Source organism: Dipodomys merriami, unplaced genomic scaffold (assembly GCF_024711535.1).
Source record: "Dipodomys merriami isolate MVZ:Mamm:240054 unplaced genomic scaffold, mDipMer1.0.p SCAF_387, whole genome shotgun sequence".
Classification (NCBI taxonomy): Eukaryota; Metazoa; Chordata; class Mammalia; order Rodentia; family Heteromyidae; genus Dipodomys; species Dipodomys merriami.
This window is the reverse complement of record NW_027205459.1, coordinates 795986-822286: the sequence shown is the minus strand read 5'-3', so window position 1 is coordinate 822286 and position 26301 is coordinate 795986. Positions and strand designations below refer to the sequence as shown.

Genomic DNA, 26301 nt, shown 5'->3' with positions numbered 1-26301 from the left:
CATTAAAAGTGTGTACATTAAAAATGTTCTGTGTTTTCACCCTGAGTAAGAATTTTCCAATGTAGGTGACATATCAACAAAAACAACAGATGTGGAAACATTTTTGCATTTTTGTTGAGAAAAATCTCATTTGTATGCATAGAAGATCTTTAGCAATTCCTTCAGTAAATGCCAGACAGATGGTTTAAACTCATAATGACTACTCAGTTTTATCACAACAATTATTTTGAAACCTAGTATACATAATACTTAAGATCTGATTTTTGAAAGTAATGAATGTCACTTGAGACACATTAAAGAAGTATATGACTAGGCTTCTAAATCAGATAAATAGATGTCACAAACCTTTTGTATAAAAGATAATTTGAAGCTAGGCCCTGGTGCCTCAAACCTGTAATCCTGGCTACTCAGGAGGCTGAGATCTGAGGATCTCTGTTCTAAACCAGCCCAGGCAGGAAAGTCCATGAGACTCTTATCTCCAATTAGTCATATAAAAAGCTGAAAGTGGTGCTGTGGCTGAAGTGGGAGAGCACTAGCCTTGAGCAAAAGGAGCCCAGGAACTGGCCCAGGTCCAGAGTTTGAGCCCATGATCAGCAAAAACAAAAGAGAGAGAGAGAGAGAAAGAGAGAGAGAGAGAGAGAGAGAGAGAGAGAGAGAGAGAAAAGAGAGATAAAACTTGAGTGTGTGTATGTCTGTGTGTCTGTTTTGTTGCTAGTACTGGGGCCTAAACTCAGATCTTGAGTGCTGTTCCTGGATTCAATCTCCAACACTACCTCCCCTCTTCCCCCTCTCCCCCCATATATGTGTGTGTGCATATATATATATATATATATATATATATATATGTATATACATATATATGTTTATATATATGACTGGAACAAAAAAAGAATGGTTTTTTGATGACATGGTCTATATTTTTGTTAGGGGAAAGTAGTATTAGATTGGAACCTTTCAAGTCTAATCTCCCTTCATGTCATAGGCTTTTTGTAAATATTAGTAATTTAAAGTTGACAGTTTAACTTTTCCTAAAATATTTTAGAATTTGATAACATACCTTTAAAATACATTAAAATACATTTACCCAAAGAACTCATTTTTATAGTTACAGAAGCAACTGGTAGATGAATTCTTAGGAAAGTCCATAAGACTCTTATCTCCAAGTAACCAAAAAAGAAAAAGAGCTGGAACTGTAGCTGTGGCTTAGTTGGGAGAATGCTATCTATGAGCAAAAAAGCTCAAGGCCAGTGTCTAGGTTCTGAGTTCAAGCCACAGAATCAGCATTAAAAAAAATCTATTAGTTAATATAGTAACCTTTTAATCACAAATAATTTTACTTTTTTTGGTTTAAGTATATATGTAGTAATACTGTGGGCTAATTCAACTTTTAGAGATTTTTATGGGTTATGAATGGCTGATACTTAAATTATCTTGTATGAAGTCACATTACCTCAAGGAAAGCACATTGTAAAAAATACTCAATTTCAGAATGTGAAAATGCAAAATTAGAATGACAAGAATTGAAAGACAAGGATGGAAAGAGGAAGAAAAGATTTCCTGTAGTTTTTGGTCAGACTATTTAAAATATTTTAAATAGTGCTGAAGTTGGAAAATGAGAAGCTTAAGAAAAACCTGACTATTCTTGATTCTTCTTCTAGAATAATGTGCAGTGTAGGAGATGCTTTAATTAATGGTAGAATTATTTTTTAATACTTTGACATAAGATGAATTGATACTATTTCTCCCCTTATATCTGTTTAGCTTGTTGAATTAAACTTTGAAGCAAATTTGGGCAAGAGATTAATTGTAAATCTTTAGGGAATAAATATTTTTTTCCTTTTTCGTTACTGTCTTGAAACAAAGATGACATTTATGTAGTGCCTATGCTTATTTGACACAAAGGTGATTTATATACAAAAATAGTGTATATTTACGGAGTACCATATATTTTCATGCATATATAAATTGCCTAATGTTCCAATCAGAATAATCTATTGAAGTATCATTTCTTTCTAATGAAAATATTTCAATCCTTTCCTCTAGCCTTTAAAAATATACATTATTGTTATGTATTGACACCCTAGTATGCACTGGAACACAAAGTTATTTCTCCCATCTTGTTTTAATTTAGTACCTATCAATAAACCTTTCCTCATTTTTGCTTGTAACTTACTGATGCCAGCCTCTTATAATGGTCATTTTACTTTCAACTTTTTTTTTTCTGCTGGTCCTGGGGCTTGAACTCCATCGTCCTAGTTCTGTCCGTGAGCTTTTTTGCTCCAGGCTAGTGCTCTACTACTTGAGCCACAGCTCCACTTCCAGTTTTTTTTTTGTGTGTGTGATTAGTTGGAGATCATCAACTACCTTTATGAGAATAGTCTACCTTTGTTTAAAGAACAGTTGGAAAAGAAGATAGAGAAAGAAGGCACCAAAATTCCAACTCCCTCAACACCCAAGCAGGATTTCCTATTTAAAGGTATCTTCTATTGTGAAGAAGATAGTGAGGGAGAAGACATGTAGGAGCACAGTTAACCAGAGACACTCAAATGTGCATCCTCAGGGTGGCAAGTTCAAGGATGTGGATCTGCTCTTCCCTCACTCAGTATCTGTTGTGCTCTCTGCCTTGTGTGTATTTCCTCATCCCAAGCAGAACATTGGCCTCTGATCTGCATCTCATAGAAATTGTCCACTCTGAGCAAGTCACTGAATGATATTTTCAGTTACATTAATTACAAAATAAAATGAAAAAAAAAAGTCTCAGGGATTTTCCTGCCTGTGCTAGCTTCATGATCCTTAGATCTCAGATTACAGGCCTCAGCTGGGGGCTTTCAGCTTCTTTAAAAGATTATATATGACAGTGAAATCATGTGATTTCTCCTTTTCCGGCTAGTTATTTCACTTAACCTAATGTCGTACATGTTTTTCTATGTTTGCAAATGACAAGATTTCCTTTTATAGATAAATAGCATTCCACCATGTACTACATATACCATGTTTTACTTATCCATTTTATCAATTGATGCACATCTTGATTGGCTTTATATGTTTGCTCTTGTGACTAACATGAAACATGGGAGTGCAGATGTTACTTTAGCCTAGTGATTTCATTTCCTTTGAATATGTACTCAGGAATCAGATTGCTAGACCATATGGTGGTGCTTTTTGAAGTTTTCTTACGAATTCCCATGCTGCTTGTACTAATTTACATTCTTATTGACAGTGTGTTTTCTTTATTCCATGTACTTGCCAGTATTTACACTTAGAAATACTGAAGAACCATGAGTATTAATCTTGACAATCATCTGCCTCCTCCTCCTCCTCAAAACTAGTACTTCTTAACAGGTACTTTTAATAAGTTGGATGATACCATTATAAATCAAGTAAAATATTTGTTAGGGGAACACATTTTTAGAGTGTTGTCTTTTACATATCAAAAAGTAGTTGGAGAGTCAAAAACATTTCAAGCAGGGACTTCCGATAGTGTAATGGGTATGTCAAGCATAATTTTCAGACCAAAAGGTAGAATATTTTTTCTGATGAGTTTGAATAATGAGGCTGTATTTCTGAGACAGCGGGAGAGAGAATATTTGAAATTGAACTGGCCTGGGTAATAGCCAGGTTCACAGACAGAATAGGACTGTTTAAACCATTTGAAATATTTATTTCCTATACTGTGCCAGACTTGTTTAAAAAAGAAGTTAGATGCCAAGTACCAGTGGCTCATACCTGTAATCTTAGCCATTCAGAAAGCTAAGATCTAGAGGATCACAGTTTGAAGTCAGCCCCGGCAAAAAAGCCCTTGAGACTTTCTCTCCAATTAAAATGTCTATCTGGATGTATGGCTCATGTGGTAGAGCAAGCAAGATGAGCAAGAGCTTAGGATTTCAAATGCCACATACCTACACAAAAAATAATGGAAAAGAAAAATTGGAATATTCATGCCAATTTACTAAAAGTTGGTGAACTGAAATTAACTAGAATAATGTAATGCTAATGTCTCAATAGTATTTCTCTAACTATAGGAAGAAAGGTATACGTCTGTGTGTGTGTGTGTGTGTGTGTGTGTGTGTGTGTGTGTGTGTGTGTGTGTGTGTGTGTGTGTGTGTGTGTGTGTGTGTGTGTGTGTGTGTGTTTTATAGGGCTTGACCTCAGGGCTTAGGTGCTGTCCCTGAGCTCTTTCACTCAAAGCTAGTGCTCTACCACTTTGAGCCATAGCTCCACTTTTGGTTTTCTGGTGGTTAATTGGAGATAGGAATCTCACATACTTTCCTGCCCAGGCTGGCTTTGAACTGTGATCCTCAGATCTCAACTTCTTGAGTAGCTAGGATTACAGGCGTATGAATCACCAGCATCTGGCAACCAACCAGTTCTTACATATGAAGATACTTTATATTGTGGTAACAAAAGAAAATTTCAACACAGCTCTAAGAAATGATTACTAATACTTCTATTTGGTAGGGACAATATGAATGACTTAACAGTCTGGACTTTGGAATCAAACAGACCTGGTATGAATGTTGGTATAGCAACTTCCTCATGAAGGGTTTTGAAGTAGTTAATGTCTCAGAGTAAATGTTTAATAAGTATTAATTATTACTTATTGGTTTGCTCTTAAGAGTTGCAGTATGAAATTCTAGAATAGTAAAATATTTAAAAGTTGGGAATTCTGTGTAAAGGCTCAGAGCTTGTACCTATTATGTAGTTGCTTCATTGAAGACATGGAACAGAAGTTACGTTGAGTGATTTATGATATTTTTCATCATTAATTCTGTTCTGTTTATTCCATTTCTTTAAAGATTGCTTTGCCTTTTGCATATACATAATATATTTTATAATTTAAGGAAGTATAGCTGAAGATATGGCTCAAGTGGTAGAAAGGTAAAGTACTTGCTTAGCAAATTCAAAGTCCTGAGTTCAAACCCCAGTACTATCTTCTACCCACTCCATTTTAACAGTTTGATGCACACCTTTTCTAATCAGGAAATTGTGACTTTAAAATTATGTTAGTTAATTGCTAGATATTTTCCTTGCTGTATTTATTTTATTTTATTATTTATTTTTTATTGTGAAAATACTGTACAGAGGGGTTACAATTACATGGGCGAGATAATGAGTACATTTCTTATCAAGTATTGTAGCCTCCTCATTGTTTCCCCTTCCCATCCCTTCCCATCCTCCCCCTGTCCCCCCACCCAATCTTCCCTGCTCCCCCTCCCCCTCCCCCCTTTCCTTGCTGTATTTTAGAATGTTATTTTGAGGCACATTTTTAAGTACCTGTGTTATATGGGTTGTATTCATTGTATAATAAAAATTAGAGCTTGTATAGAAACATTTTTTCTTCTTGACTGTTTTGCCTGATGTATAATTTAAATGAGAGAATTTTTAATTTTCTTTTCTGTTATATTATTACTAGCTAGCTGACATTACAGTCCAGTGGGAAAGTGTGTGCTCTCTTGTTAAGTTCAAAGCTACAGATTTGAAGGTAAAGTAGAAATTGGCAAATGTCAGTATTTTTTACATACTATAGAGAACATTCTTTGCTTATGAATGTTGTTTGTTTTCTTGTTAAAATAGAATACGAGACTGAAAACTGAGCTAACCCAAACTTGTTCCTTCCTATGGGTGGTACTTTCTTCCATTAAAAGTAACCAGTCATCTTTATGACACTTTCATTATGTTTCATTCTAAAGAGAAACAGTATTTCTAAAGGAAATGCTGAGCAACAATCTGAGCTTAAATCTCTGCTCCAGATTTTCTCCTTTATCTGTTGCATTTCTCCTATGTATGTTTTTAATACTCTAAGAAGAGAAGCAAGTATGTTAAATAACTGATTTGGTAGCACAGGAAGCTAGTGTGCCTTTGAATAGGACAGTGAATCTTAGATGAGGAGTATGGGTTCATTTAACTTTTGGAAAGCTGTCTTTTGTATTTATGATTTTTCTTCCCCCAAAACAGGCTGAGGTGGTTTTTTTTTTTCTGATTTTTTTTTTCTTTTTCTTTTTGATGAGGAAGAGAGGTTTTGATGACCCTAAGGAAATTAAACACCTTGGAAAATAAACTGCCATTTTTACTAGTTCTGACTCTCTGTAAAGCTGGACTATATTTACCAAAAGCTTCAAATGTCTTCTGAACTTTGAAATATGAGTAGAATGTTCTACATTTCTCTCCTGGGGGATGAGGATATTTGAAAAAGTGGGAGACGGACTAAGTTAAATGACTTTTAAGCTTAGCTGCTGATTGACTTCCTTCCTCCTCTTTTTGGATTAATTGACTTCAGTATATGTATAAGATATTACAAAATAAAAAACAGGTTAGATTATTACTGTTTTCTTAAATTGGTGATCTTTAAGTTTAAAAGTAAAGTTTCTTTGAGGAGTTTCAAAAGAGAAAGCATTTGTACACCCATATTCATAGCACTGCTATTCATAAGCGCCAAAAGGAGGAAGCACTGTGTCTATTCAAGGACGAACAGACATATAATGTGGTATATGCCTATATTGGAATTAAATCACACAAGCTACAACATGGATGAATTTTGAGGACTTTATATTATCTGAAGTAATTTAGTCACAAAAGAACAAATAATACATGACTCCAATTTATAAGGTACCAAGACTAGTCAAATTTATAGAGACAGAATATGGAATGGAGGTTATCCAGGAGCTTGGGGAGGGACAGCAAGAGTTACTGTTTAATGGTTGTGGAGTTTCACTTTTGCTGAAGAAAGTCCTGGAAATGGACAAGAGTAATCATCAACAGAATGATGATGCCATTGAATTGTACAATTAAAAATGATTAAAATGATCAATTTTATGTGAGATGTATTTTACCACAACTTTAAAGGGAGAAGACAAGTGCTAGGATTATTTGTGTCTGGACAAGCCTGAGTTTATGGAACTTTAGGATGTACTACCTTATTAGAGAACTATTAAGCTTTTAACCAGTATTGTTACAGAATAGAATTCTATTCCATATCAACCATCCTACCTTTCCTGAACTCCAAACCTTTAGCAGTTTGGAGAACTTACTGACAGGAATTGCATTTTTGTGACTTACTATGAGTAAACTTACTATATATTTTGTTTAGAATGAGGCTATTGATGACCTTGAACCAGTCCTTCCTGTCTGCTCTAGGTTTTCAGGACCAACTTGGAAGTTTTGAGTATTGAGCTTCAATGGGAGCTGTCATAAGTGCTAAAAATTATCTCAGAATTATTACATGGATTTAATACTGATAGCCTTTCTCTTCCACAAATGTTTCTGCTTTTCTTTTTAATATCATTTCAAAATAAACATTCCTTGTAAAATAAATTAAAAATATAAGTAAAACCAAAAGAAAACAACCCAGCCACAATTCTGTGACTCAAAAATAGTTACAAAAGCTTCCATATGGTATTCTGCTGTTCTTCATACATATGTTGATGTGTTGGGCTGGGAAGGTGGCTCAGTGGTAGAGCACTTGCCTTACATATGTTGATGTGTCAATACATGTATTTTTAGATTCATGCAACATGTCTAAATACCTGAATTAAATATCTTTTGCTTAAAGAATTTTAGGACTCTTGCTTTGATATATGATTGCCATTAACATGTGGAATGTTATCTTTTTTGTTTTGTTTTCTTTTTTTTTCTTTTTGCTTATGTGGTGCTGAGGAATTGAACTCAGGGCCTCAGGCATGCAAAGCAAGCTCTCTACCACTGAGCCACCTTCCCAGCCCCTCTTTTTTGTTTTCTTTATGATAGGTTTTCAAGACAGCTTTAAGAAAATGAAACTTAAAATTTGTAAATTTGAAGTTAATGAGAAAATTGCAGTTTGGAATTAATAAACTTATTAAAAAAGCTATGTTACAGTGTTCTTATGAATACTGACTAATGAATTGGTACATGTGGTATGATAGTCCTTTATTCATTTGTGTTCATTTGAAGTGACATTTAAAAATTTTGTCCCTTAAGCAATATGTTTGAAAGTTTTTTTCATTTCAGAATCTTCTGATAAAAAGGCAAGAAAGGAGGAAAAGAAAGAAGTGTGAGTCAGCTATTTAAATATGAACTATAAAACTATGTATTAATTTGTATCTTGTAGGAAATCATAAACCCAATTTCTAAATTTACTAGACTTATGAATTAAGTGTGTGTGCATTCAACAAATAATCATAGATGCCTTCTCTTTTTTTCTTTTCATTTGTAATTCCACTATTAACTTTTTAATCTCTAGAAGTTTCAGGACAAAGTATGCTTTAAACATTCTCTGAATGCTGATGATAGCGTTACCATTGAAGTTACTAGGGAGGGAGATTTGTAATAATGAATGGCAGTGTACCAGGTCATTGCATGTTGCTTCTTCAGCATAAAATAGCAACTAAGTCTTGCTATCTCAGCATAATGTCCTATTGAAGAATTTTGTTTGCTTTACTGGCCAACAAGGACAAATATATCTGTCTGAATGTATTTGACACATTAATAATGAGGTTTCGTCAGTAAATAGTTTCTGCTGGATGTTTCCGTTGCATTTCCATTTCTTGCAGTAGTCTGTGGATTGGGTAAATAGTTGCTAAAAATAAGATTTACCAGAGTCCAAAGCAGAGATTTAGAAGTAAGGACACTTCATTCTATATTTTTCTTCTGTATTTGAGAATACATAATTACCAAGACATAGTCTCGTTTTTAATGAGTAAGGAACTTACAATTTTGTGGGATAGAAAAAATAACTATATAGTATAATTGTGACAGTTTTATATGTGTATAAAAATGGTGTAGATTAGTTCTGTTCAATATAGTACTAGTAGCCTTGTGTGGCTAGTGAGACCAAAGGGCTGAATTTTTAGTTTTATTTACTGTAAGTTGAAATTTTTGATTGATCAATTTACTATTTATTGGAAACCTTCTAAGAATGTTAACCAACTTGGGTATGTGAATCTGTACTTTGAGCTGAAAATTTTATGAAACTTGAATATAAATCAAGTATTTATGATCAGAGTTTAAGATTTGAATTGAGATGCTATAATATACATTAGGTTCTGAAAACTTAAAAAATCTTCAATATTTCTATGTTAATTATGTAGTGATATGAAATGATAGTATTTTGGACATCTTAGGTTAAATGAATTACTATAATTTAATCTCTTTTTTACCTTGCTAATGTGATTACTGGAAAATTATATACTTGGCTTCTGGTGTATTTTTCTATTCAATAAAGCTGTGCTACATGTGCAGCAAATCTATGAGTTTTAACTTTGGTGATGGAGAGCACCTCAAAGAGTTTGAGGCAACAGTTTATGTATGGGTTTTGTCTCTTTTGGGTTTTTGTTTGTTTGTTTGTTTTTTGTTTTGGTCCGGTTGTGGGGCCTGAACTCTGGGTCTGTGCACTGTTCCTCAGCTCTTCAGCTCAAGGCGAGTGTTCTACCACTTGAGCCACATTGCCACTTCCGGCCTTTTTTTCCCTGCTTATCTGGTGCTGAGGAATCGAACCCAGGGCCTCAAGCATGCAAGGCTCTACCACTTAGCCACCTTCCCAGCCCGGTTTTGTCTCTTTTGTTGTTGTTGTTGTTATATTGAATCCAGGATCTCACACATGCTAAGCATATGCTCTGATACAGAGCCATATTCCCACCCTGCTCTCTCTCTCTCTCTCTCTCTCTCTCTCTCTCTCTCTCTCTCTCTCTCTCTCTCTCTCTCTCTCATGCGCGCGCGTGCGCGCATGCATGTGCGTGCGTGCGTGTGTGTGTGTGTGTGTGTGTGTGTGTGTGTGTGTGTGTGTGTGTGTGTGTGTGTCCTGAGGCTTGAACTCATGGTCTAGGCACTGACCCTGGGTTTTTTGCTCAAGGCTGGTACTCTAGAACTTAAGCTACAGCTCCACTTCTGGTTTTTTGATCGTTAATTGGAGATGAGTCTCATAGCCCAGACATTCCTGCCAGGTCTGGCTTTGAACAATGATCCTCAGAGCTCAGTCTCTTGAGTAGTAAGGATTACATGGTGACTCTTACAGTTTTATTTGTGGTTTGTGAATGCGAATGAGACATCTTGATAAAGATTTCAGGGTATGGCAGAAAAATAATGTAGTATTAAATAAAAGTTTGAGGAGCATGGGGTTTTGGAGCAAAGAATATAGGGAGAATGGCAATAAGTGATAAAAAATGATGACTGAGGGCTGGGAAGGTGGCTCAGTGGTAGAGCGCTTGCCTTGCATGCCTGAGGCCCTGGGTTCGATTCCTCAGCACCACATAAGCAAAAAGAAAAAAGCCGCAAGTGGCACTGTGGCTCAAGTGGTAGAGCGCTAGCCTTGAGCTGAAGAGCTGAGGGACAGCGCCCAGGCCCAGAGTTCAGGCTCCACGACCAGATTCCCCCCCCCCCCCCCAAAATGACTGGTTAAATACCTTCTTCTGTCAAGATATTTGGAGTTATTTTGTAATTAGTGAAATATTCATTTGTGTTTTTTAATTAGGTGAATTATAAGGATAGTTGTGTTTTTTTTAAAAGAAACTAATGGTACTTTGAATATTGATTGTACAGGGAAGACATGGGGTCACTAGACCCCACAGACATCATTGTTTGTCAAAAGAAGAGAGCCTGAAATATTTAGTTATCTTAGAGGAGCAGAGGAAAAAAAATTCAAGTCATATTATGATGGAGAATTAGTAGAATTTTGTTAGGTTAAAGAGATGAAGCACAAAATATCATTGAAGTTTGCAGTTAAGTATATGCTGTTATTTAAATTGATGACTATGATCAAATAGTATGTTGTGGAAAGACATGGAGGCAAAGTGCTCAGTGAATTTGAGGTATATGTGGAGTTTGAGTCTATCTATACTACATGTTTGTACCTAGGAAGAAATTGAGGGAGAGATTTTTGGTTTTATTGAAGCAGTGGAATTGGGCAAGGTTTCCCAAGGAGACTGTAAAAATCAGAATAGGGAATTAATTTGAGTGTCTGAATTCCATGACAGCTTCTTCTGTTACATAAAAGGAGTTTTCATCAAGGAAATAACTATTTTCTTATTTGCAAGGTGCTATGCTAGGCTATGAAGATGAAGGGATAAGCAAGACAAATGTTTCTGTCTTAAAGATAATAAAATTCTGCAGGGAAAGGCAGACAAGTAAATGTGGGGTTGTAGTGTCATAAGTATACTGATAAGTTATGGAACTGTAAGACTGGAGGAAAGAATGCACGTGAGGACACCACAGATGAGGTTTGAGAGATGGGGCCTTGATCTTGAAGGAAAAGATTTTTGTTTGGTTCTCTTTGGCAAATTTTTCTAACTGCTGAACTTTCTGACTTCCCTCCAATGTCTGTGATGTGTTGTTCCCACCACTCAAGCTTTTCATCATGGTGTCTATTAATTCTCAAGTGTCCATATCTAGGTCTGGACAATCTGTAACTCCTAGTGGCTCTAGTTTATGTAATGGCATGATAACTGCGGCTGTTATTGGAAGTTGATAGCACAGAAATTACTTTGTAAATATATTTGTCTATGGCTTTCTAGAAATAAGCATTCATCAGGCTGCATAGCTTTTTACCTATGGCCAGTTTTGTTATTGTCTGTCAGAGGAGAAGGGAGAAATAGTGACAATCTGTAATATTGAAGAGATTTGTTTAAGCTTTTGACTACAGTTGTACAAGGAGGCTAGTACATAAACAAGTCAGAAGGCATATAAGAACCGAAGATAAGCCAGTGTGTGAGGTATCAAACCTATAGCAATTGAACAGCCTTAATTTGGGGTAATGAGAAAAGACCTAAAAAAAAATCAGTATAAAAATCATCTATCTGCTGTGTGTGTTAGACTTTTCATTGCTGTGTTAAAACACCTATCATGAACATGGTGGAAGTGTATAGACAGGCTACTTCCCTTAGGATGAACAGGAAGAAGAGAGAGGAGGAGAACCAGGAAGGACACAGCTCTCAAGTGTCCTACTTTCTGCAGCTAGGCCCCACCTATTATAGTTTCCAGAATCTTCCAAAATGGCTCAACTAGGGGTTTACCTTTTCATTCCCCACCCTGTTAGGCCATATAAGGTCCTTGAAATCATCTGGCATATAATGGGAAAGACCCATTAATAATGGTTATATAATGGTATAATATATAATCTATAATGGTATAATAATAGTATATAATGCCTATATTGGTAATTTTATATGGCCTAAGAATGATGTTATAAATATAATGTTCAAATGGCCTTGGAAAAACGTTCCTCACTCTTCATATCAGCATTTGGGAGGGTGGGGGATACTTCATATTTAAACCATAATACTATGAAAATTGCTTACAATTAGTGATATAGCAATACTGAGTTTACTTAATTACAATTGTATTTCCTTACTAAAAGGCAGTTTTTGTTTTTGTTTTTTTTTAATGCTGCAAGCTAAGAACAGTAATGTTTAGTGTGCTTGGAGAGCTCTATCACTTCCCTTGGCTGGTCCCAACTTTCCTGTAAAAATCCTGTTACACCTCTGCTGTGAAGATCCATTAAACCTCTTTCTGAATTCTGTGTTTGCCCTCCTTTCCCTGCTCAGTGCTGCTTTGAGTGGGTCTCCAGAGCATCCTGTGCACATCTCTCGCTACCCTTAGCTCTACTACTGGATTGGGGCTTTTGTTTTTGTGTTTTAACTTTTCCTTACTGGCATTAAGGACAGAAACTGTCCTATTTTCATTTCCTGCCTAGCTCATCATTAGGATTTAAGTGACAGTTAAATAAGTAAACAATAGCAAACAATAGTATACAGCGAGGTTGTGCTTTAAGGTAGGAGCATTACAGTTTGTAAGTTCTTGTATAATTGTTAGGAAGAAGGTAGTATATTTTTCCTAAACTTTGGTTTAAGTGAAAAACTGTCTTTTGGGAAGTTACACTTTTTTTCACCTAAAATTGACATGCAACTTATAGTTTTTAACACAAACACATTTTTAGCCCTATTTTGATTGTTAATTTTCTTTTTCCCTTTATTAAGTTCTCAATTGGCCTAGCATCATAATAAACAATTATGGCGATGCACATTTTGTTTAAGGAGTTAAATTATAGGGAATATGTTTTATTTTCTGCATGAATTAAAATAGAATTTAAAAAGCAGTATGTATTCTGTTTTGGAGCCTGATAATTCAACAAATCTTTCCTTTATAAATCTAAGTAAAAGTGTGATTACTGGCTGTTAAGGGTTTATACTAATAAGTATAAATATATTTCTGCATTTATGGTGAAGTAGGTATCTAGCAAGAGATGTTGCTCCCTGGTTGATAGGATTCTGCCATTCTCTAAAGTTCATTATAAAACAATTCTTAAATTGCTGTCAAAGATAAAAAGACAACTGTCAGTATTTTCTGTATTAAAACTAACTATTCAGAGACAGCCTAAGTTTAAAGTTAGTCTTGTGTATATCATTCCCCAGTTTTTCCTTGCTATGGAGAGAGGATTATTTTAGTCTATCTATAGATAAAATGGGACAGGCCAAATCTTTTTTTGAATATAAAATTGGGTCATGTGCAATGGTACTGGTCCCAATTCAGCTGTTAATTAATGATGGATATAACCCATAAAATTAACTTTTGTTTTCTTGTTCTCCTTTTCATGTTTTTTTCAAGTATAAAACCCTTTTGTTTATGAATGAGATTTTTCTTACAATTGTTAGTAAACCAAACTTTGACATATATGTGTATATATATGTGTATGTGCATACTATATATGTATATATATTATATATGTATATATAATATATATGAATATTATATATGTATACATATAGCATATATACATATGTGTAATATATACACACAGTATATACGTATTTACACATATGCTATGTATATATGTGTATGTATATATACATATATGTACTATGTATATGTGCATGTGTGTATGTTTTCTTAGAGTGCAGATTTAGTGGCTTGAGGACCAGTTTTTTTCTAAATCCACTCAAGATAAATGAATTTTATCAGTGTATTTTGTAGTGTACATAAAAATGACATAGGGCATTCAGAAAACTAAAAGAAAAACCAAACAAACATGAATCTCCAGTAACTCTGGGATATGGTCCAAGAATTTTAACATATACCTATAGATGATTTCTATATAAGCTAATCTATTGACTGCCCTTTACAAAACACTTATTTTTATTCTAATATAGCATTGTCACTCTTGTGAGTCCAAAAAATAAAGCTTGTAAGGTTTTAGTTTTTATTAATACTTTGAATTTTTAGATGGCATCTTTTTTCTTTGGAAAGATAGGGCAGTTACTGGGGTTTGAACTTAAGAGCTTTGTATTTGCCAGGCAGGAGTTAAACTACCTGAGCCACACACCCAGTTCCTTTTTAGATAGGGTCTCCTTTTTGCCTGGGCCTGGTTGCACTTATATCCTCCTATTTATCCTTTCTTTATACTTTGTGCTGTAGCTAGGATCACAGGTGTGTATTATCATGCCCAGGTTTTTTTTTTTTTTTCTGTTGAGATAACGGGTCCTGGGAACTTTTTTTGCCAGGCTTGTCTGGAACTGCAATCCTCCCCACCTTAATATATGTGTAGCTGGGATGACAGGTATGAACCACTGTATCCAGCAATTGATTGAGATAAAAAAGCTCTCAGATTTTTTTGCTCAGACTTGCTTTGAGCTTCAGTAACTCTGATTTTCACCTGCTTAAGTAAGTAGGATTGTAGTTGTGAGCCATTGGCATGTGGCTTTTTAGTAGGTTTTTGGATATGGGAGTGTGGATACCATTTGGATGACAAATGATAGTTTTTTCCTCCCTTAGATATGTGGGAGCTTATTTTTTTTTTCCGTGAGGCTTGAACTTGGCTTGGGTGCTGTCCCTGTATTCTTCAGTTCAAGGCTAATGCTCTACCACTTGAGCCTCAGTGCCACTTCTGGTTTTCTGAGGTTTTATTGGAGATAAGAGTCTCACAGACTTTCCTGCCTGGGCTGGCTTTGAACCATGATCCTCAGATCTCAGCCTCCTGAGCAGCTAGGATTACAGGCGTGTGCCACTGGCACTCGGCTTGAGTTTATGTTTTAATATTGTATTATTTAGAACTTCATGGTTGAATAGAAGTAGTGATACTTGGTGTCCTTGGGTTATTCTTTCTGTGCTAATCCTGGGGCTTGAACACAGGGCCTGGGCGCAGTCCCCGAGCTCCTTTTTCTCAAGGCCAGCACTCTTCCACTTGTGCCACAGCACCACTTCTGGCCTTTTCTGTTTATGTGGTACTGAGGAACTGAACCCAGGGCTTCATGCATGCTAGGCAAGCACTCTACCACTATGCCACCTTCCCAGTCCTGGATTATTATTATTATTATTTTTTTTTGGTCCGGTAGTGGGGCCTGAACTCTGGGCCTGGGCACTGTCCCTCAACTCTTCAGCTAAAGGCTAGCACTCTACCACTTGAGCCACAGTGCCATTTCCGGCCTTTTTTTTTTTTTTTCTGCTTATGTGGTGCTGAGGAATCGAACCCAGGGCCTCAGGCATGCAAGGCAAGTGCTCTACCACTGAGCCACCTTCCCAGCCCTGGATTATTCTTAAAGTACTTTTATCTGCCTTAGATATGACACTTAGTTTGGATTTTAATAATTTCTAAAAATCAATTTAAAGAAGGATCACCTGTTCCTAAATTTTGAAAAGTTTTATCTGGAATCCAAGTTGAGTTTTATCAGATTTTCTGGATGTTTGTGCAGATAATCATGTTAGCCAAAAGAATTATAGTATGAAGTTTCTTTTAAACAGATTTTCTTAACATCTCTGTTTTTCCTGATTTATTTAATGAAGTCTTGGATTTTATTGCTGAATTTTTTTTAGAATATTTTCATCTATGCAAGTGATGTTTAAGATATTCTTTTATTTAATTCTTCATGATTTTAAAATTATGCTGGCCTTGTTGTTGAAGCATATCAATTTTCAGTTGTAAAAATTTTAAATTTGAGCTGCTTAAATAACATGAATTGTTTCTCAAAGATTTAGTAGACTTTGTCTCTGATTTAAAAGACAGCTATTTGTTCTTGTCTTTTCCCCAAAGTTCTAGTGAAGAATTAGGAGCAAAGTAAGAATTCTTTTAATACTTCTTAAATTAATATTCTCTAGATAAAATTCTAAAAGACAATTTACAGAATTATTTTTACAGAATGTTTTTTTTCCTTTTGCAGAAAACATGGTGATTATTTTTTAGGATATGAAATTAGTCTAAGAAAAATAAATGGATACCTATCTCTATGAGTGTGTTTTCTTCACAGAAATAATGTTGTTGGGTATGGTCTAGTTTTGACAATAACATGTTTAGGAAAGCAGTCTAACTTGCAGCATCAAAAACAGTACTGGCATAACTAGCATGTGTGAAAAGACCAAAGGTAACCATTTTATAATCACGTACTCATGGTTTGGGGTTACTTTTATTATTGGCTCTTTTTTTTTTAAGTTTGTCCTGTGATTTAGACTCACTAAAACTATTTTATATGCAAATACTATTTTAGAAGTTAAAGTACTTTGAGTAAAACTGATTCATAGTATAGTATTTTTCTTTTTAAATGTATTACCTAAATTTTATTACTTTTAGTAATTTAACTTAGTGCAATGTTTCCATTCATGCATATAGCATGCATTGATCATATCTAGCTATCCAATCTATCTTTCAGTTTCCTGTTCCTCACACCCTTTTTATTGTCTAGTAATGACTATTTTCTTTTCAGACCAAGTTCATTTTTTTTAAAGTTTCCTTATATATAAGAGAGAGAACATCTGATAGTGAAAATTTTCTGTGTGTTTTTGTGTTTGGCTTATTTCACTATCATAATTCAAGTTGGATTTAGTGTATTTTGTACACCGGGATCAAATTGGTTTCATTCCAAGACTTAAAGATGGTTCGATATACACTAATCATTCACCATAATATATCACACAATACAATAGTAAAATTAACTGCTAGACTTTTTTTTTTTTTTTGCCAGTTCTGGGGCTTGAACTCAAGGCCTGGGTACTGTCCCTGAGCTTCTTTTGCTTAAGGCTAGCACCCTACTACTTGAGCCATAGCGCCACTTCTGGCTTTTTTCTGTTTATGTGGAACTGAGCAACTGAACCCAGGTATTCATGCATTCTAGGCAAGCACTCTACCACTAAGTCAGATTCCCAGCCCTGTTAGACATTCTTACAACTCTGGCTGGATACATGACAACTTATTGAACATCTCTGACTCTTAAGTCTTTACCATAGATAGGCTTCCACTCAGGCACACTTTCTGTCCCCAGATACAGTTTCTGGAGACTTTGGTTGCTATAATGGAAGTATTTGTATGTGACCTAGTGGGCAGAAGCCATGGGTGCTAGTGAACGTTTCAGTGCACAGACAGTGGTGCTGAGCTTGAGAAACTTGTTCTCAAAAGAAAATATGGACATAAATATGAATATAGAATATAAACAGTCCTGAAATGTGAACTTTTCCCTTTAAGCAACTGGAATTCAGTATAAGTTAATATAATCTGTAGTGTCTTTATGCAGTATCTGAAGAGTGTTCTGCTTTTTTACTGACACATAGTAAAAAAATATAAAAAGTAGTATGGGAGATGTTGCTCAGTGGTAGAGTGCATATCTAGCATATACAACAAACACTTCAGCACTGGAAAAAAAAACCTGTAAAAAGTAAAAATGTAGGTTAAGATTAAACATGTATATCAGTGAGTTACAGCTCATTTTCAATTTTTTACTGGTAAGAAATTCACAGAGGAACTAGCTAGATTAAATTATTTGTGGTTATAGGGAAAGTATTACTGAAAAGAAATGGAATCCAGAAAGTTCTTAGCTCTTTTTTTACCATTTCTATTCCTGATGTAATAGTATAACTTAGCCTATAAAATTTTTCTTGTGATAGCTTTCTGAATAAAAGCTGAATTATATATGTGTTAGACTTCTTATGTTTTCAAAATGTTGCCTAAGAGGCTAGAATTTTAGAGCCAAGAAAACATTGTTTAGTCTAGTTCTTTCATTTACAGAAATTAAATATCTCACGTTCAGAGAAGTGAAGTGACCCTGTCTAGTGGCACACATCTTTTAGAGCCAGGTCTTGAATTAGAATCCACAACTTCTAGTTCAGTATGCTATACTTTGCATTCCATTTGAAATTTTTCTGTACTCATTTTCAAACTTTGAATGATAAATTCATTTTTTAGCATATATCCTTGTCATTTTTACTAATTTTTAAATTGATAGTCCTTCCTCTTAATTTTTTTTTTTTACTTTCATGTTTTTGTGTGTTTTCTTGCAGTGCTAATTATCAGTGTGGAGCATCTCACATGCTAGCCAAATACTTTCTTATAGACTTATACTCCCAGATCCTCTTAATGTTTTTTGTATATTTTAAAATGAGTTAGTATGCATATTTATAAATCTCTTCTTAAATATCATTTCAATTTTTAAATGTTACACAATTTTAAACATGAAATTTAAAACTTTTATTTCACAGGCAAATACACCTCCAAATCAAGGAAGGCCAGATTCTCCTGTTTATGCTAACCTACAAGAACTGAAAATATCTCAGTCTGCTCTTCCTCCACTTCCTGGGAGCCCAGCAATCCAGATTAATGGAGAATGGGAAACTCACAAAGATAGTTCAGGGCGTTGCTATTACTATAACCGAGGAACACAGGAAAGAACTTGGAAACCACCTCGATGGACTCGGGATGCAAGTATAAGCAAAGGAGATTTCCAGAGTTCAGGAGATCAAGAGGTATGGGTAATTAAGGATTCAACCAGTATGTTTCCCAATTTTGTCTCTTCATTACTCGGAAACAAAAGAATAAATGGCTTTATTTCTTGTTATTAGCATGGTAGAACACTTAAGCCTCTGAGATACTAAAAATTCTTTCAAAGCTTTATTAGTTTAAAGCCCTTCTAATCTCTTAACTAGTGGGAAGTAGCTAACATTGAGCTAACATTGTGCTTACTGTTTCTAGAACTGGAACAAAGTTGTCTATTGCCAATGCTTCCCTTTATATGTTAGAGGACACTAACTTATTATATAAGCTAGTGAAAAAGAAGGGAAATGTGTGTGACCTCGCCAGTTAAGTACAAAGCTGTTGAACGGATTTAAACAAATACTTTTATGTGTGAGAGGAGCTACCAAGCTCCTTCTCCTTTTTCTCTTGTGTCAGAGGCACAAGGATACCTTTTATTTATATTTCTACATAAAGGAACTAAGGATAATACCTTTGCTGCATTAGGTCATTCTGTAAGTGTGACAGTTCATTCTAAGATTACTGTTTTCTCTAACATGTTTATAATATTTCCTATGCTTTGTTTTCATTTTCTCCCACATCCTCTCCAGGGTGATGTAGAGGATTTACCAGTTATATTTTGAGAAACACTTAATTTTGAGATCTGATGAAATGTCTTGGGAATGCGTAGGTTTCCAGGAAAAAGGTAGTAGGATTGGTGGAATGGAATGAAAACTTGCCATTTTATAAACTGGAGCCAACCCCTACACATACAAGTTACATGCTTTTCTTAGAGGAAGCATCTAGTGAGTGTAACTAAATGTGGAACTCCAGGAAAGTAGGAGCTGATAAATAACTCACATCTTGTCCTGTTTTTCAGTTGGGTATTCATAGCTTTTGTTTGGCAATGACTTGTACGTTTTAGTGTTCGAAAATGAGCATAAAAATAGAGACCTGGTTTCTGCTGACCTATAAGAAGTTAGGAAATTTTTGTTTCAATTTCTAGGACTAGAAAGATTTGAAAATAAACTGCCCATGTATCATATAATACTAAAGTAAAATCTGATAATTTGGAAGAATTAGGGAAAAGTTTAAGTTAGAGAACAAGTTTAAACATACACAGAAACTTTGAATATGTTTCTTAGCTTTCTATTTTAGTAAGAGACGAAAGTGATTTGTCTGTCAGGGTCTTAGCTTATACTTCTAGTCTCTGCATCAGTTATGTAATAATATTTCCCAAGTAGCTAGAGCACATCTTCTATCACTTCTTGGGAAACATTGCATATGGAAGATAAAATTGAGACCGTGTATATGTGTATGAAAATGTCCTTGTTCTGTTGTCATATGTAATTGATCACAGGCCATCTGTGTTGGAAATAATTTCCCTCACAATTACAAAGCATTTTGACTTTGACTTGAATGAGATTCTGGGTCATTTGCTTGTTGGGGAATCTCCAATATTGGATCTTTTGGGTCTTCCCATTTGGACTAATTATAGTCTACATAGAAATTTTTAGCTCATCTGTCCAGAAGACAAAGTCTGTTGGGGTCTTAGTGTCAGCGTTCAATATGTAGATGTTGTGAAGTCTGTTAGTGTCTTAGCGTCAGCATTCAGTTTGTAGATGGTCTCTTAGTTTCTACTATCTCTGGTACCCATGTCTTTTGTGTCACAACAGAGGGTATTACTGTTTTCACCTCTTCAGAGTATGTTTCACTCCATATTGCTGGGTAAGAGATGGGCACATACCTAATGTTATGTATTAAGAAGGGATCATGACAATTTCTACCCTTCTGATTTTAGCACACTCCTGCCTTCATCCTTCCTTCCCACCGTAGTTTCAGAGGTTCCTAATGCTAACAGTTTCTATTTGTGGATTTCTCTTTGTACAATTGCTGGCTTTCATTTGCCCTCACATTCCTTGGTAAAGATTCTGTTGTATTGGTAAAGATTCTGCTGTATTCTGCATGGGTAGTCGAGGTTTTGTTCATCTACTAACTCTTGTCTCCATTTGTGTTCTCTCTGTTTTTGTTACATCTTCTTAAGCATATATCACTACTCTAAATTTTCATGGCATTTGAAGGGGAATAGACATTCACATTTCTGTCTTTTTTTTTTTTTTTTTTTTTTTTTTGTTGGTCGTGGGGCTTGAACTCTGGGCCTGAGTGCTGTCTCTCAGCTCTTCAGCTCAAGGCGAGCGCTCTACCACTTGAGCTACAGTGCCACTTCCGGTTTTCTGGTGGTTTATTGGAGGTAGGAGTCTCATGGTCTTTCCTGCCCAGGCTGGCTTTGAACCGCGATCCTCATATCTCAGCCTCCTGAGTAGCTAGGATTACAGGCGTGAGCCACCAGCGCCCGGCTTCACATTTCTGTCTTAAACAGATAAACTTAGTATCTTAGTGGTTATGCTTGACTAGGCTCTTACCTAGAGACAAATATTGCTTGCAGGGACATTTGGAAATGTTTGGGACTTTCTGATTTATCACAGGGGTTGTACTATTGATCTACTGTACAGTGGCAAAAGGTGCTGCTGAATCTCTGTAAAAGACAAAGGGTTGAGGCTGGGAAGGTGGCTCAGTGGTAGAGTGCTTGCCTTGCATGCATGAGGCCATGGGTTCGATTCCTCAGCACCACATAAGCAAAAAGAAAAAAAGCCAGAAGTGGCGCTGTGGCTCAAGTGGTAGAGCGCTAGCCTTGAGCTGAAGAGCTGAGGGACAGCACCCAGGCCCAGAGTTCAGACCCCACGACCAGACCAAAAAAAAAAAAAAAAAAAAAAAAAGACAAAGGGTTATCTAGCCTGACATGTCAACAGTGCTGCTGCCTTAGACATTTCAACATCTATTTATATCAAAGTCTAACATTTACTGGTTTATTTTGCTCTGTAAAGACTTGTAAGAACTATATAAGTGGTTGTGTTATTGTTCTTACGTATTTTATTTGTTTTTAGTCCCCTTGTACAAGATTACTCACTTTTTTTTTTTTTTTTTTTTTTTTTTGTCAGTCATGGGTCTTGAACTCTGGGCACTGTCCCTCAGCTCTTCAGCTCAAGGCTTAGCACTCTACCACTTGAGCCACAGCACCACTTCTGATTTTTCTGCTTATGTAGTGCTGAGGAATTGAACCTGGGCCTCATACATGCAAGGCAAGCACTCTACCACTGAGGCACCTTCCCAGCCCGATTACTCACTTTTAAAAAAAGATTTTTCCTTTTTATTATTAGATGTGAGTAGTTGTACAAAGGAGTTGCTATTTAATAAAGCAGTTTATGAATACACTGTATCTTGATCAATATCACCTTAATTTTACTTTCTCACATTTTTTTGTTCTCATATTTTCTTCTGTCTTAAGTGCATATGTTTAAATTCTTTACTGACTACTAGTTTTTGTTTCCTAACTTTCTATTAGTTTTTGTTTGGAACTTTATTTTTGGAGAATATTTGTTACTGAACATAGAAGTTCAAATTTAATATTTACTTGTTTCATTTCTAATTCTAATGTTTTTTGGCTTCTATTATTAATGCTTAAAGTCCAGTTGGCATTCTAATTGTCTTTAACTTTTTTTGGGGGTGTGGGGGATCTGGTCATGGGGCCTGAACTTTGGGCCTGTCCCTCAGCTCTTCAGCTGAAGGCTAGCGCTCTACCACTTGAGCCACAGTGCCACTTCCGGCTTTTTTTCTTTTTGCTTATGTGGTGCTGGGGAATCGAACCCAGGGCCTCGAGCATGCAAGGCAAGTGCTCTACCACTGAGCCACCTTCCCAGCCCAGCTTTTTTTTTCTTTTTTAATTTTAAGACAAACTTTTGCCGTATAGTCTTGGCTATCTCCAAACTCACAATCCTCCTGCCTCACCTTCCTAAGTACTGAGATTACAGGTGTATACTTTTATATTCAGCTTGCTAGTGTCTTCTTTGCTGGTAGCTTTTAAGATCTGTGATTTCATATATGAGTGGGTGTTAGTATCTTTTCCATTGTTGTGACAGCTTTAGGAAATCTACCCAGTGGAGGAAAAAGTTCATTTTGGTTCATGGTTTTTTAGGTCTGTTATATCTGAGGCTGGGTAAGGCAGAATATCATGACAGGAGAGGATGGCAGAGTAAAACTGATGGCTTCATGGTGGCCAGAAAGCAGAAAGGAAAGAGAAAGAGACCAGGGGCAAAATATAACATTAGAAGACACATCCACAGTGATCTACTGCCTCCAATTAGGCCCCATCTCTATTGATTAGGTTAATGTTGTCATGGTTTAGTCAACTTAGCACTATTAGCTGGTCCTAAGCCTTCAATACATGAGCTTATGGGGCCATTTTCTTTATCCTGATCATTACAGGATTAAAAAAAAAATCCTGCTGGAGTTTAGAATTTGAGTAGTTCTTTTTTTTTTTTTTTTTTAACCTGGCACCTTTTTTTTTTTTATTAACTTCTCAATCATCATCTGGAAAGAAAACATTCTTGAGTAACATCATTAAAAACAGCTCTGATAAAGCACAGTCACTACTACGTATCATAAAGCAGGTACAAGGTATTTATATTCACAGAGGGATGATACAGTACTGTCCTACGTCTATAATACTAGAGGATACAATTAAAAAGGCATTATTGAGATAGTAGTTCTGTCTTTTAGCAGTTTTGGCAAGTTCTGAGGTTTTATAGCCTCTGCTCCATTTTCTCTTCTTCTTCTAGAACTCTGTGCTCACTGTCTGTATGTCTGTGTGCTTCATTTTTACTACCTACAGATCTCGCTCTGCTTATTGTTTTTCACTTTTTAGTATCTACCTCTTTGAACCCACAAAAATGTTGAAAGAATAGTACAGTGAACATCAGAATACCATATACAGATATCCTCAAAATAAATAAAGTTTAATTTGTCTTGCAAAAAAATACTGTACATAATATATCTTTACTTACACTTGTTTCAGTTGCTAACATTTGATATTTACTTTCTCATCCTTCCTTGAGTTTACACACACACACACACACACACACGTTATTTGCTTCTGATTTAAAGAAAACGTATTTTATTTCTTAAGTATGAAGACAATCTTCAGCAAAGCTATACTAATGTTTAAAAAATTTATTATTGATATATTATTTAATATCTTATTTATAGTCAGTGTTTCTCATTTGCCAAGTAATATCCTTTATATTTTCTTGGAATGAAGAATCATATTTTGCATTCATTTATCATATCTCCCTTTAGTCTCGTGTTAGTTCAGTATATGAAGTTTCTGATTATACTGCTTGTCTGTTGATTCTTGTTTATGGTGCTTTTGTTTTCTGTCATTATATGTGTATGTGTGTTTTAGTGTTGACATTTTATAAATGGCATGTCCTTAGTGAGCTGAAAATGGGTTCCTTCAGAAAAGAGTTGGCTTTTGTTTCTGTCTAGGGAAACTAGTATTCCATGAATGTTTAGTTGTTGTTTTTTTTTTTTTTTTTTTTGCAGGCTACATAGGGTAGTAGTATTTGGATTGTTATGAAGACTACCTTGTGGTCTTCTCCCAGCCTCTCATTTTTTTCTCCTCAGTTATTGCAGAAAGATTGCTATGATTTGTCTAGTGTGAAATACAGGGTCAGCATTTGTTTGCAGCTCCCTCACAATAGTGAGTTTGATTTCTTGGTGGTGGTGGTAGTGGTGGGGGTCTCAGTTCAGATTTATGGGTTATCTTTTGAGACTCATGACAGTATTCCTGAGTCTGCCTCCACAATTTTCTTTTCATGAGTTTAAGAACTGACATTCTACTTTGGGGTTTGGCAGGTATCTCCAAGCAAAAAGCAGGTCTTTTGTTTTTATTTCTTCTTCCTTTTGCTGGTCTTAGGGCTTGAGCTCAGCTGGCTTTCTTGCTCTGCTGACACTGACAAGTTACCCATGTCTCCAGCCTGAATTCTTGCTAGTTAATTGGATGACTGGCTTCAGATGGTAATCCTCCAGATCCCAGCCTTCAGAGTGGTCCCAGAATAGCTAGGATTGCATGCATGAACCACCTGTGCCCAACAGAAACAGATCTCTTTTTAAACTGTACTTTGTGGATTCTTTTCTTTCTACTTAGTATTTACCTCTGAATGTTTTCTGACTAACCTCCTAATTACTGTTTTTTATAAAGTAACATTTTCAGCAGTTTTTCATCCTGCTGAGCAATTGGAATATAATTTTGTCATTCTTCCATATAGAATGTATGATAGCCACTGATATATCTGCTAAAGTACATTTGTTGCAGAATATATCCCAAAGTTACTATGCCAGTTCGCCTCTTGAATAGAGTTATGTGTACTGTAGAAACGTTATCATGGAGAATTCTTGCCAGTACTGTTCTTAATTTTTATTTAACTGTATTAAACTGCTGTTTTCTAGCAGTAGATGTTATGATCTTAAAGCTGTTCCTGGTTTTGTAATATAGTAAAACATACAACGATACTTAAAGTTACTTTTCTTGGCAGTAGAAGTCATCTTATCAGACAAAAATAGTAACATTTTGATGAGTGCCTTGTCAATTACAAAGTTGTCTTTCTGAAAAACTTCTTTAGTGATTTTGTTAATTTAATTTTTACTAGTTAGCTTGCCTCTTTTTCTTTTTGTAAAAGATTTTATTGTGATCTTACATGTTGTCTAATAAATAAATATCTCAATTTTGAGTTAGGTTGTATATTTTTGAAAGTGTTATTATTGCAAAATACATGCAGCTTATTTCATATAGTACTACTGCAGTTTTTCTTTCCTGTTTGTTTTTGTAAACATCCTGTTAGGCTGTATATACTTTTATAAATACTGAGAATTTACTTACCATCATGTTTCACAACTAATTATGGTGGTAGAAAATACAGTCTAATTCAGTACTCACTGTACCAATCTAGTAAATAGTTGAATAAATGAAATTTAAATAGAGTATGAAAAAGCCACCAAAGTCATAATATAGTGCCCTTTGCTTGTTATGCACCATCAAAGTTTTTTTTTCAAGTTTTCTGTCATCTACTTTGTTCCTCTTCTTTGACTGGAATATTTTTTATGCATGCCTGTCTTATTTACATTCTGAATTTCTAATCTTTATATATCTGAATGTTCTCAGTACTTTGTTTGTTTTGAAATTTGACTTCCAGTCAACTTTAATCAGCATTTGGTTGAATGAATTAAATAACTTGCTAATAAATTAGAATATTAAGTACAGAGTTAAAAGCCAAATGTCTTTTCTATCCTCTTCTATGTACTTTAAAAATATATATTTATTTGCCATATTTGGTTTTGTACTTGTGATACACTAATGAACAAGAATTTATAAGAGGCTTAGTCTAGTGATGTTCTCTCATTTCCTTCATTGTTTACATATGGATATCTGTATACATACATACCCTTTAGTTTATAATGAGATTTCTCTTTGAAAGCAACATTAAATAAAAAGTAGCATTTTATTGTTCCTCTAACTAGAAAGCATGTTTCCAGTCTTATTATGGTAATTGATTTCTAAGGTTGCATTAATATTAAGTAACTAACAGTTATTAACTTTATGTCCTGACTTACTTGTACTATTTAAAAATATCAATTTGTCTTGAGAATGAAATAGTCAAATATATGTCCTAGTACTGGCCAAGGACTGGCCAAGTAAATTCAGTCTCTTAGATTTTTCACTTGCTGCATATTTATAT

General features: G+C 35.2%; 1 protein-coding gene across 3 annotated transcripts in view; it reads left to right on the top strand.

Annotated features, from left to right (window-relative positions):
- The window catches only part of LOC138805116 (rho GTPase-activating protein 12), a 101791-nt gene that overhangs the window by 37793 nt on the left and 37697 nt on the right, over positions 1 to 26301 (top strand). For all 3 annotated transcript variants that reach the window (XM_069989706.1, XM_069989705.1, XM_069989704.1), the window contains exon 4: positions 18421 to 18684. In XM_069989706.1, coding sequence (XP_069845807.1) covers positions 18421 to 18684 — 264 coding nt within the window. The remainder of the gene's footprint in view (positions 1 to 18420; positions 18685 to 26301) is intronic.